The 14,065-nt window shown below is 42.1% G+C and overlaps 1 protein-coding gene and 1 long non-coding RNA gene across 2 annotated transcripts in view; one reads left to right on the plus strand and one right to left on the minus strand.

Annotated features, from left to right (window-relative positions):
- Window positions 1-14,065, minus strand: part of LOC126336629 (UDP-glucosyltransferase 2-like) — a 98,312-nt gene that overhangs the window by 22,944 nt on the left and 61,303 nt on the right. The window contains exon 5 of the mRNA XM_050000522.1: window positions 1,925-2,147. Coding sequence (XP_049856479.1) covers window positions 1,925-2,147 — 223 coding nt within the window. The remainder of the gene's footprint in view (window positions 1-1,924; window positions 2,148-14,065) is intronic.
- Window positions 1-14,065, plus strand: part of LOC126336631 (uncharacterized) — a 189,171-nt gene that overhangs the window by 22,838 nt on the left and 152,268 nt on the right. The gene's annotated exons all lie outside the window — the stretch shown is intronic.

Below are 14,065 nucleotides of genomic sequence, written 5' to 3' on the forward strand. Positions count from 1 at the left end.
GCATCACTTTTACATACCCTGTCGAGTCTGTGACACCTTCCGTCCCTGTCTGTTCGTATCCGGCCACCTTTTCGTCGTCCCTGGGTGTCTACAACACCTTTCGAATGACGCAGCTGGGTAGCCTCCGTGCCGCTTACGAGGTTTTGCACAATACTTATTACATGTTGTAAAGACATTTTCAGTCCCCAACAATTGTCCATTCAAATTCGTGCATAATTATAGATCAACTTCTACCTAGTCTGTGGTTTGATTTCAAGTTGTTTCACATCGAACTACGCTTACTCAAATTTCTATTGGTTTTCAGTGAGTAAAAGTGTAACGAGTCATCGAAGTTTACCGTAAAATGGTTGCGGCACGATTGAGGTACCGAGAACTACAAGGATCAAAGGACAGATACAAAGTTTTGAAAAAAAAGTCTGAAAGTCAGATTTGTAGGCAAAAAACCATTGTCATATGTTTGCCTAACTTTTTAACCAAGTCTCAACATCTTACATTTCCTATGAAAGAATCATGCACCCACTTTGTGCCATGAAATTTTATTTAATGTTTAGCTTAATTAGTATTAATGTTAATCTACAAATCATACTTCTGTAGGCTAGTGGCAATACGTTATGTCGTGTTTAATTAACGTGAACTGAAGTCAGAATATAAAGAACAAATACTAAACGTAGTACACAAACAGCTATTATCTGTTCTTCCACTTTCATTAAGGACATTCTTTGGTTAGAGGTTCACATAAAAGTATTCGTTTTAAGTACAAAATGTAACAGTTTTGTTAAGACTGTGTGTTTTGAGTTTGGTATAGTAGTTTTGTTAAGTCTGTGTTTCAAGGTCGATGTTTTCTTTCCATCTACTTGTTTGGGCACTAGTCTCTGCAAGACATCCACAAACTGTGGCAAAATAGCAAACTGTGGTCTTCCACTATTCCACTTGAAGAAAATGGTGATCTGCCACGACTCCAACGAAGACTATGTTACTTAAAACTACACTTCGTGCCAATCTGTAGAAAATATCGTCATCGTGATATTTTGAAGTGTATTCTTACATTGTTACCACGAACAACAACTTTTAGTTTGGTAGTGAGGTCAGTAACACTCTTAAGTTTCCTGAAATCCTAAGCGTCCATTTTACAGAATAGAATCCTAAAAACGTGGAATGTGTGGTTATAGTGGGGCATTCCTTCAAGAATTTTTAGCTTTCATGAATAAATCGGCGTCATTGTAGCCAATGGGTGTTCCTAGAGCAGTGAGAATTTGTGCTTTGGGTGTTTATGGAGGTGAATATCAGAGAAATAGGAAAGACAGTTTTTCGCAAATATTCATATATAAAATGTTGGGGTACAGCACTCATAAAGCTGGTTAACCGTAAGATCATCAGATGTCAGCAAAATACATACGTGCTTCAGCCTCAAAATCTACGACGGTGTGCTTTAGGCCCTTATGGTTCTCAGCACCTCATTTACGTACGTCTGGGTAGAATTGTGGATCAAAATGGTACGTAGAGGTTAACACAGTTGACACTACTTCTGGAGGATACCGTGTCAAATCCCAGTTAGGTCATCCCGATAAACGTTTCTCGTGGCTTCCCTAGATCGCTTTTGGAAAGTAACGGACCAGTTGCTTTGAAAAGGGTACGGCCGATTTCGTTCCTCATCGTTGGCCTGTGCCTCTTCACTGAAGGGACATTAAGTTCTAATTTTTGCTCCTTCTGAAACAGGAGATAAGTCTTCGACTGTACCAGCCATACTGAACTCCAGGAAGTTAAACAATCATGGTCTTGAGATAAGCTCTATGAACATAACTTCAAGAAGCCCCCACGAATGTGTCAGATACTCGGTATTGTTTACCTGTAATACAAGGTACTTACTGAGACGTGATAAATTCTTTATGTGGGCAAAGAAGGAATGCGGAGGTTGAGAGCTTACCGAGAACATCCTGCTGCGGCAGCCACTTGCTGACCATCACGTTATCTGGCTGTCCAGGCAGCGAATCGTTCTCCCACTTCCAGAGGACGCGCTGTGGCAGCTCCCGAAAGGCATCCAGGAAGGCCTTGGACTTCTCCCACGGCAAAGCGCTGCTTTTGACATTGGAGCCGAGACTGAAGTAGATCACTCCGTGCTCTGCCCCGTCCATAAACTCCCGGATGCGCTGTAACAATGGACGTAGTGAAAACCAGATTTTATTTGTGGAAGGACTTTGCATCAAGCTACTTCTATCCTTTGCCAATATGAAGGCCTGCTTGGCTACTAACAATCGACAATCAGATTAAGGATTCTGTCAACAACTGGCTAAAGCGTCTGGAGGCACCACTATATGATTAAGGGTTAAAGAAGCTCATGTCGCCATATGATAAATGTTTAAATTTGTATGGCGACTATGTGAAGAAATAAAATAAACATATAAGTACAGATGAAACTTCCTGGCAGATTAAAACTGTGTGCCGGACCGAGACTCGAACTCGGGACCTTGGCTAAGCCATGTCTCCGCAATATCCTTTCTTTCAGGAGTGCTAGTTCTGCAGGGTTCACAGGAGAGCTTCTGTAAAGTTTGGAAGGTAGGAGACAGGATACTGGCAGAAGTAAAGCTGTGAGGAAGGAGCGTGAGTCGTGCTTGGGTAGCTCAGTTGGTAGAGCACTTGCCCGCGAAAGGCAAAGGTCTCAAGTTCGAGTCTCGGTCCGGCACACAGTTTTAATCTGCCAGGAAGTTTCATATCAGCGCACACTCCGCTGCAGAGTGAAAATCTCATTCTGTAAGTACAGATTGTATATAATAAAAATATCTGCTTTTGTAGTAAATTGCGGGTTAATGTATGAATAGGATTTGCATGAATACGTCAGTGCCAGTCACTTGAGTGTCTTTTATCACATCCTGTGAATGAAAGCCTTCCTCAAATCTAAGAATTCAATTAATGTTTCCTTGTTTTTCATAAACCGCCCTCTGTTATTAACTGTTATACTAAAATAGTTTCTCGAATACCTCCAGTCGTCTCAAGTTCCAACTGATCCCCTTCTAATCTGCTTTCGATACCCCCCACCCTCTTTCAATTCCTTCACAAAGTGCTCTCGTGAATGTTTTCGATGTATGTAATATTAGACTGCTTACGCAGTAACCTATCTCCTTTTGTTTTCTTCGGAAAGGCAGTAACGTACAACATTTCGAAAATCTGTGTAGTTCGAACAGCTACATACATTTCACCCGTGAGCCTATACAAAGTGTCCCATTCTCTGTAACTTACAAAATACGAGTAACAGATGAAAGGAATATTTATTTAGACTCCTGCTGGACGACATCCCTTTGTACAGTGTGGTGTCACAGTTTGCATAATCAGCAGTTGTGGCAGTTGGAAAAGGCTGACAGCGACGGCTGTCTACGAAAATACTTTAGCATTCGTTCTGCAGACGCTAATCAACTGCCGTGTGGCATCATGTTACTTGGACAGCCAAAGAGTAAACAGCTCGTCATCCTGGCCGACGGCAGTCAATAACGCGGACTGAGTACTGTAGCCTTCTCCACCAGACATCACGGCGCCTAGAGTATCAGCAACCAAACTGACAGCCTGCAGCAACGGGTTGCCTGCTTGCAGGCACACGAATCACTACAAAACCGACAGTCAATATTGATGACCGGCCACAACAGCAACAACACCACTGAAAAGACATCAGCGGCCACTAGGGGCCACTACCGGCCTACATAAACATAAGGAAGAGGTCACTGCAGATCCGGGAACTATTTTCACACGCCAAACCACGTGATGGAAAATTGTTCCGAGGTATTCATCCGCCGAAGCGCTATAAAGGCCGACGCTCGGCCACACATCGGCAGTTCATCGACCGCCAGCAGACGTGGATAGTTGCCACCACGGCAGCCCGTCTTGGATCTTCTCGCTGATTCCTGGGTTAGGCTTGGTATATTGGAGAAGTCTCTGTCGGAGTTTAGTAGGAAATTATTTCTGTTTTTTTTTCTATATTCCTGTATGCAGTTGTGATTCGAAGACGGATCTCTATTTTGCGTTGGTGTTATAATTGGAAAATTTGTTTTGGTTAATTGAACAGTCCAGTAAATTGTTTTCGGACTTTGATCGTTAGTTTCTTCCGCTTACGCAGACATAGCACTGAGTGCATTCATTTACATAACATAAGCAAATCTGTGTAGCCTCTAGTCAGTTCACACACGGCACAGTGAGACAACTATTGGTGCCCATTCTAAGAGGCCAGCTACGGCAATCTTCAGTCTGCTGTATCGACACCAATACAGTGGACCCACAGGAAGTCATCTTTGAAGATAACTTTCTAGATATGGACTTGCTGGACAAACTACCAGACCTTTGTATGTCAAGCTGCAGGCTGTGTTCTTGAAAGTTACCTTTCCCAGAAAGTGCTGATGTATAGTTATACGTGACTTCTAAATTCTTTTTGACTATTCTAACTGCAGTTATTGTAACTGGATTAATTATTTGTGTAAATGTCTGACGTTATACTAGTGCAGTCGTTAGCAGACGTTCCTAATCAATGTAAGCGTGCTGAGGATCGAATACTGGCGGATTATATCGGTGGCAGTTCGGAATTGTGTCAAGGAACATAACAGTGGAACAGTAGACACAAATAGAAAACTTGACTGAAGTTTCGTACAACGAGAAACCAGAGAGCGATTTGTATGTACTTCAAAGAAATTTTATTAGCCAAGATCGTGTTCAAAATTACTTTAGCTGTGTATATTCGGCGTGTAACAAGTTTACACACCTATGTGGAAGTACACAATATACTCTCCACCAAAATGTTAACATAGCATGAGTAAAGAATGCACACTAGAGCATGAAGTCCACCAAAAAAACATATGGAAAATAAGTCTTACCTGTTGAAACTGGTCAATAAGAAATAATTTTGAACACGATGTTGGCTATAAATTTTTTCTATATACGTACATAACAGGAAAACGTAGCGGTTACCCTTTCTTCGTAGCTATATTTTATTTTCCTGGGAGTTACAGCAACGACTTGTAATTTTTTAAAATAAAACTTCGCTTTTTATCATGTAACTTACGTGTGTAATCTAGCTGTGTACAAATACTTAAATCACATTTCTATCAATTTTAGTTAGGGAACTAGAATTGGTGAATGGTTCAGACATTGATGCAACATGCTATACATAATTATCCATTTTCAGTTGTCGGCAGATCACGGTCTAGCTGAGTGTGATCGGTCAGGGTATGGCCACCCTCAGTCATAACAAAAACTGAGTGAAGTTCTCATCGATGGAATTGAGAGATGCCACGTGGCGATTGCACAGAACTGCAGAAGAAAAACGACGACGAGACTCAGACAAAAAGAATAGTTAAAAAATAGTGGTAATCGTCGCAATCTCTGGATTGCGAGGTCAGCAATTCGAATCCCTGTCGGGCCCGAGATTTTCTTCGCTCGGGGACTGGGTGTTAGTGCTGCCCTACTCGTTTCCTCTCATCTTCATCGATTCGCTGAGGTGGCGTCAAATACTTTCACGAGCTTCATCGATGCACAGTTTGAATTATATTCCGTTAAATTGTAGAATACAACCTTACACTGCCTTGCACAAGCTAGGTCGGAATAGTCACACGAGGTTCGGTCTGCGACGGATGTTGACGTGGAATAAACATGACATACGCATCCAACGAGTAAGCTGGAGAATCACTAACGCTCAGCGTCTGCCATAGATCATGGCGTGAGATATCCTGGTCGGAAAAAGTCTGTCAGGCATAACGCTCTGAACACTGACTTCAAGGAGCAAGCAGTTTGAAAAGCAGCGGCGGTAATAGACGGAGATTAGCAAGAACTGAAGATATGGAAGTGTGTTGTAGCAACAGTACACTACGGTCCTTATGCCAGCTTACGAGACACTGACTCACTAGTATCAGGTTTACATCTGTGCAGCCAGTATTACACTGCTACAGTTTTCACCTGTACCAGCTGTCTTTGACACAGCAGCTGCGTGGAAAAAATTACAATCGGAGAGTTACTTACTGCGAATAAGCAGTGAATAACCTCACTCTGGACGCTTTATAAAGTATGATGTTCTCCGATAAATCAACTTTTACAAATAATGGTGCAATTAATGAATTTCTGAGCCACAGAAAATCCTTCACGGGTACGTAATGTCTACATCTACATGATTACTTTGCAATTCACATGTAAGTGCTTGGCAGAGGGTTCATCGATCACAATCATACTGTCTCCCTACCATTCCACTCCCAAGCAGCGCACGGAAATACCTTTCTGTTCGAGCTGATTTCTCTTAATTTATTTTGATGATCATTACTATCTATGTAGGTTCGGCTCAACAAAATATTTTTGCATTCTGAGGAGAAAGTTGGTGACTGAAATTTCGTAAATCTCGCCGCGACGAAAAACGTCTTTGCTTTAATGACTTCCATCCCAACTTGCGTATCATATCTGCCACACTCTCCCTTACTACGTGATTAAAAAAAAAAAAAAAAAAAAAAAGCTGCCCTTTTTGCACCCTTTCGTCAATCCCACCTGGTAAGGATCCCACACCGCGCAGCAATATTCTAACAGAGGATGAACGAGTGTAGTGTAAGCTGTCTCTTTAGTGGACTTGTTGCATCTTCTAAGTGTCCTGCCAATGAAACGCAACCTTTGGCTCGCCTTACACACAATATTATCTGTGGTCTTTCCAACTGAAGTTGTTCGTAATTATAACACCCAGGTACTTAGTTGAATTAACAGCCTTGAGAATTTTACTATTTATCGAGTGATCGAATTCCAACGGATTTCTTTTAGCAACTCAATTTGGATCACCTGACACTTTCCGTTGTTTAGCGTCAACTGCCACCTGCCACACCATACAGCAATCTTTTCTAAATCGCTTCGCAACTGATACCGGTATTCGGATGACCTTATTAGACGGTAAATTACAGCATCTGCGAACAACCTAAGGAATTGCTCAGATGTCTATTGTTAAAGGAGTTAGTCCTTTAATGTGTGGTGCGGAATCCTTGGAGCTGAAACTATGGGTCCACACTACATCGCACATACTCTCACAGCAGAGATGTATCGAACTTTTATCGTCAACAACATAGATGCTCTAATTGAAAAAGTCACTCTAGACGACGTATGAGCACGATGGACACCCAAAACATTCTGCTCGTGGTGTACGAGAACATGTTTTTTAGAAGATCGTTAGAATGCCGTGGTTCTCAGCAATGGCCCGTACTGTCGCTCGATTTAAGACTTGTAGATTTCTCTTTGTAGAGGTACGGACGACGATGATGTTTGGTTTCTGGTGCGCTCTATTGCGCCGTTATGTCTTCCTACTGATTACCAGTCTTCACACAGTCAAGTCTCGCCACTTTCATGAATGATGATAAAATTGTAAAGACAACACAAACATCTAGTCCGCTGGTGGAGAAAACAGCCAACCCAGCCGGGAATCGAACCCGGGGCCTCGTAATCCGGAGGCAGCAACGCTAGACACTAGATCACAAGCTGCGGATTAGGGGTACGGGGTGTTTAGAATCTATGAGACTGGCGACATCAGACTTTCAGAACAACATCACCCACACAATTCTGAAGATAGTAGGAGCAGATAGGTGCGAAAACTATTGCACAATCAACTTCACATCTTACGCAGCCAAGCTGTTGACAAAAAAATAATACACAAGATTCGAAAAGAAAATTGAGGGTTCTTTAGATGAAGTTCAGTTTGGCTTTAGGAAAGGTAAAGGCACCAGAGACGCAGTTCTGACTTAGCGTTTGGTAACAGAAGCAGGCCATAAATCATATGTAGATGTGCTCATACGATATGTCGTTCTAGAAAAGGCGCTCGACAATTTGAAATGATTCAAAATGTTCAAAATTCTAAGAAACTGCAGTAAGCAGCAGAAAAAAACGGGTAATATACAATGAGCAAGAACTCAGTCATAATAATAAGACTGGAAGACAATGAAAGAAGTTCGCGGACTATGGAGTTTGTGAGACATGGTTATAGTCTTTCACCCCTACTGTTCAATCTACACATCGAAGAAGCAACGACAGAAATAAATTAAATGTTCAAGAGTGGGATTAAAACTCAAGGTGAAGGATACCAACGATAAGATTCGCTAATGACAGTGCTATCCTCAGTGAAAGTGAAGCAGGCCACAGGATCTGTTGGATGGAATGAGCAATCTAATGAGAACAGAACATAGAGTGAGAGTAAACCGGAAAAAGACGAAAGTAACGAGAAACTTTTCAAAATTCGCCGTCACGAAATAGTCAAGAAATGAAGGAATAGTACTACCTTCGAAACAAAACAACCCATGACGAACGACCCAAGGACACCACATCTAGTTCAGGCAAAGGGGGTGCTCAAGGGAAAGAGAAGTCTACCGCTACCTTACGCCTTCATTTGAGGAAGAAGTTTCTGAGAATGTTCGTTTGAAGTAAAACACTGTATGGTACAGAATCTTGAATAGTTCTAAAAATCGGAACAGAGGAGAATCGAAGCGTTTGAGGTATGGTATTGCACAAATACAGGGTGGCGCACGAAATGGGTTACCATTTTGATTTTGAATACAAACTTTGTCAATACAGTCTGAAAGGAACATCTACTACAATGAAGAGCCGTCATGGAGATTTGTTCTCGCTCAGCACATGCTCAATATGTCCACCATTTCGTTTTCTTACTTCCTTCAAACGAACACTGAAGTTGGTTACCCTACGGCACATGTCTTCCGTAATTTCCCCCTAAAGCTTGAAGAATAAGTCTTCTGAGCTCCATTAAATCACGTGGACGTTTCGGGAAATTTTTTTCCTGCAGGTACCCCCAAAGAAAGGTCGCATGGATTGAGGTCTGGGCTATTGGGGGGCCAATTTTGTCCGTCATTGGAGCGCCCTTGAAAACTGAGTGAAATGGTCCGCATGTCGGAATGCTCGTGTAAAAACTAAAACAGTGTTTGCAGTATGTGGCCTTGCTCCATCTTGCATGAACCACTGCGCGTTGAAGGGCAAGGCAATAGCAAGAAGCTGTGGAAATGAAGCTGTTCCGAAGCAGGCTCAAATAACGCTCGCTAATCACTTCTTTTTTTGCAAAGGAAAAGTGTCTAATAAGTCCGTGACTGGAAATTGCTGCCCACGCTGTAATCCTCTGAGCATCATGTTGTCGTTCATGAAGCTCTTGTGGGTTTTCAGTGGCCCAAAGCGTACATTTTGTTTGTTAACCACACCGTCTAAGTTAAAATGCGCCTCGTCTGAAAACCAAACCTTATTGAGAGTTTCTTCCCTATCCTCCGGCCGGCCGCGGTGACCGTGCGGTTCTAGGCGCTGCAGTCCGGAACCGATGGACTGCTACGGTCACAGGTTCGAATCCTGCCTCGGGCATGGGTGTGTGTGATGTCCTTCGGTTAGCTAGGTTTAAGTAGTTCTAAGTTCTTGGGGACTGATGACCTAAGATGTTAAATCCCATAGTGCTCAGAGCCATTTGAGCCTTTCCTCCGCTCATTTATCAAACCGTAGTTTCTGCTGCTTGTGTTCTTGTGTGCACAGGTCATCTTGTATGGGTACATATGAAGGTCACTTTTAAGAATGCTTTGAACGGAGCGTCTGGATATTCCCAGTTTCACTTCTGCCTTTCTACACGATTTCCCGGGACTTCCCAGTACAGCAACTGATACCACTTCAATATGCTCCGACGAACAAACAGGCTTAGGCTGAGGTTGCTTCGCTTCCAATACTGTTGCTTCCTGTACAAATTTATCGTACAACCTGTGGATGGTCTTCTTGCAACGGATCCATCGTGTGTTAAACTGTTGTCGAAAAACGCCTCTGACTCACAAGGCTTTTCGTTTCATGAAAAGCAACGCAATTGCCGATCGTTGCTGTGTCGCCAGTCTTCCATTGTCAGACACTGCTGCTTACTAGTCTCCTAGCGGCATTATCGTGAATTAGATGTCATTTCGTAACTCAATTGTTTTTCCAAGCTCTGCTGGTACTGCTGTAGAGATCCCAGCGGGATATCCAATGTGCGTCGTAAATTGTGAAAGAAACAATTGGTAACACATTTCGTGCGCCACCCTGTATGTCGGAAATCTGATGGACTGATAAGGTAATGTCTGTTCAGATGTCTGTGAATTTCTAAGGGACCAAACTGCTCAGGTCATCGATCCCTAGACTTATGCACTACTTAAACTAACTGATGCTAAGAACGAAAAACACACCCATGCCCGAGGGAGGACTAACTTCCGGAGGGAGGGGCTACGCAGTCCGCGACATGGCGCCTAAAACCTCACGGCCACTCCGCGCGGCTGACTGATAAGGTAAGAAATGAGAAGGTTCTCCCCAGAATCGGCGAAGAAATGGGCGTATGGGAAAGAGCGACAAGAAGAAGTGATAGGATGATAACACCTGTCTTAAGATATCAGGGAGCCCTCCATCGGTCTAGAGGCTACTGCAGAGGATAAAAACTGTAGGGGAAAACAGAAAATGGATCACATCTAGTAAATAATTTAGGCCGTAGGTTCATGTGCTTGCTCCCCGTCCGGTGCAAGTCGTTTTACGTGACGCCATTTAGGCAACTTGTATGTTGATGATAATGAAAAGATGATAACACAACGCCCTGTCCCCGATCGGAGAACGTCTCCGACCCGGCCGGGAATCAATCGCGGACCAATTCAGTTGACATTCAGCCACGCTGACCACGCAGCTACTGGGGCTACTGGACGTATGGTGCCAACCGCTACTGACATGAAGAAATTGGCACGGGAGAGGAATTCGTTTGTTTTCATTTTATTACACTTTAAATTCCGTAGTACCAAATTGAGGACCAAACCTCCAAGGTCATGAAACATGTCAGCACATGAAATTACAACATAAAAAGTAACAGATAAAAATGATTCATGAACCTGAAAAAATTCAGTCCATCAGTTTAAGTGAACGCTATCAGCAATATAATAAGAATCAGCTTAATTTTTTAAGGAACTCCTCGACAGAATAGGAGTGGCCCATGAGGGAACTCTTCAGTTTCAATTTGAAAGCGCGTGGATTACTGCTAAGATTTATGAATTCGAGAGGCAGCTTATTGAAAATGGATGGAGCAGTATACTGAACACCTTTTTGCACAAAAGTTAACAAAGTCAGATCCAAATGCAGGTTTGATTTCTGCCGAGTATTAACTGAGTGAAAGCTGCTTATTCTTGGGAATAAACTAATATTGGTAACAAGAAACGGCAATAAGGAATATACATATTGGGAGGCCAATGTCAAAATACCCAGACTCGTGAAGAGAAGTCGACCAGAAGTTGGTGAACTCTCACCACTTATTGACCGAACCGCCCGTTTTTGAGCCAAAAATTTCCTTGTAGAATGGGAAGAGTTACCCCAAAATATAATACCATACAACATAAGTGAATTGAAAATAAGCAAAGTAGACTAATTTTTGTGTCAAAGTGTCAGTCACTTTTGATACCGTTCGAATAGTAAAAATGGCAGTATTAAGTCTTTGAACAAGATCCTGAACGTGGGCTTTCCACGACAGCTTACTATCTATCTGAACACCTAGAAATTTGAACTTTCTAGTTTCACTAATCATATGCCCGTTCTGTGAGATTAAAACGTCAGGTTTTCTTGAAGTGTGTGTTAGAAACTGTAAAAACTGAGTCTTACTGTGATTTAACGTTAGTTTATTTTCTATAACCCACGAATTGAGGTCATGTACAGCACTATTTGAAACCGAGCCAATGTTGCACACAACATCCTTTACTACCAATCCAGTGTCATCAGCAAACAGAAATATTTTGGAGGTGCCCGTAATACTAGAGGGCATCTCATTTATATAAATAAGGAACAGGAGCGGCCCCAACACTGATCCCTGGGGCACCCCCAACTCGACAGTACCCCACTCAGATCCCACATCACAGCCGTTATCAGCATTCTGAATCATGACCTTTTGCTGCCTGTTGTGAAAGTAAGAGGTGAACCAATTGTGAGCTACTCCCCGTATTCCGTAATGGTGCAACTTCTGGAGCATTATTTTGTGGTCAACACAATCAAATGCCTTACTTAAATCAAAAAATACGTCAAGCGTTCGAAACTTTTTGTTTAGCCCATCCAGTACCTCACAGAGAAAGAGATAGCATTTTCTATTGTTGAAATACTTCTAAAGCCGAACTGTACATTTGGTAGCAAATCGAATGATATAAAATGATCAATTATCCTTACATACACAGCCTTTTCAATAACTTTAGCAAACACTGATGGCATAGAAATAGGTCTGAAATTATCTAGATTATCCCTTTCTCCCTCTAATCTCTCTTAGGTCTGATGACAAAAAGAAAGGGGAGGGATATCTAAAGAATTATGTTTGTCACTGAACCCACAGCCCCTGGTGATTTCAAACAACGTATCGAAGAGTTGTCTCTCCGTGACCCCGGATGTCGTTTAGAAGGCGCAGCTTTCGTTTGAATACCTCACTTGAATAATGATTCTGACACCAGTACATCTATCTCAATTCTACTAATGTTGTCTCTACCGCTAAAACTTAACGGTTTTAGTTCCGAAATTAAAATTGCCATAGATTTGATTTAAATGGTTTGCACTCGGTTGGCTCAAATACATCAGCTACACGCTAGAAACAAATGTTCTATTCGAAAACAATTTATAGTTCATTGTTGTAAATCTCTAGAAAATAATTAAGCGAACTACGTCGGTAACACCGCTTAAAGAGTAACGTTTCGTAAGTTCATCTCTTTAAATAAACATTCCTATCATTTGTTACTTTGTAAGTTACAGACAAAAACACATCATTAGAAACACTATCCATAGTTCTTGGGCTTATGCCCGATACACTTCCATTGGCATTTCGTCAATACCTAAGCATGTATTTCTTTCAATTTTCTGTAAAGTCTTCTGTAGGTGAGTAAACGATATTGTATCTCCCCTGTCATTGTCTTGCACTGTGTCCTCATCACAAGTAGCGTAATTTCTCCTCGGTAACTATACAGTTTCTCATAGTAGTGTGTCCATACATTCTCCTTAATTTCTGCATGCATTCTACAGTGACCTTTTCCATCTGAAGTTCTTGGGTTACTTATTATCTAGTCCTTAAAGTGATTGTTAGTCAGTGAGCAGCATCTATCTTATATTGTTTCAATTTTAGATCTATCTCATAGCATCGTTCTTCCATCCATTCTTCCTTATTTTTTGGTACATTTCCATAAGAGAGGCTTCCAATAAGTAAGTTCATCTATTTTATTAAAAAAAACTTTACATTCACATTATCATGTCGAAATAATTTTATTAACACTGTAGAATGGTTTTGTTACTTTTATACCTGTAACGATACATACGATATTCGAAACCGGTGTGTACCAGGCTGGGTCATGTACTCGTAAACAGATGTTGTCTGTTGATACGACTTCATCTTCGGTGTTCAAGTCCTTACTTCCAACATGACCTTTGAGATGGAGGAACACGTGAAAATCACTTGGGGGCGAGATCAGGTGAATATGGAGCATGCAAGAATACTTCCCAGTTGAATCTTCCGAGCTCCGCCTCTGGCATTGGGAGATGCAAGAGGCCGATCTTCGCCATGAAAGAAGAGAACTTTGCAGGAGAAACGTTTTCTTCTTGCGGCAGCTCGCAAACATTACAGTATCTCTTACCGAGAAGGTGGAGCAGTGTTCAGCACACTGGACTCCAATTCGGAGAACAACGATTCAAACCAGCGTTCGGCCGTCCAGATTCAGGTTTTCCTTGATATACCCAAATCGCTCCAGGAAAATGCTAGGATGGTTCCTTTGCAAGGGCACGGCTAATTTTCGTGCCTATCCTTGACACCAACAGACCTTGTGCTCCACCTCTAATGACCTCGATGTCGACGGGACATTAAACTCAATCTTCCTTCCTTCGTACAATACCTCTCTGCTCTCTGGATTCATCGTGGTGTTCCGACGCAGGTAGTGAACGAATAACACCCCATGACAATCCCAAAAGCTGGCACTCATAATTTCCCCAGCCGATTGTGTAGCTTTTTCTGGGGCACTTTCACCAGCTTTCTTGCACACCGTGCTCTGATATTTTGTTTCAGGGAGCGAATGGTGGACCC

This window comes from Schistocerca gregaria, chromosome 2 (assembly GCF_023897955.1).
Source record: "Schistocerca gregaria isolate iqSchGreg1 chromosome 2, iqSchGreg1.2, whole genome shotgun sequence".
Classification (NCBI taxonomy): Eukaryota; Metazoa; Arthropoda; class Insecta; order Orthoptera; family Acrididae; genus Schistocerca; species Schistocerca gregaria.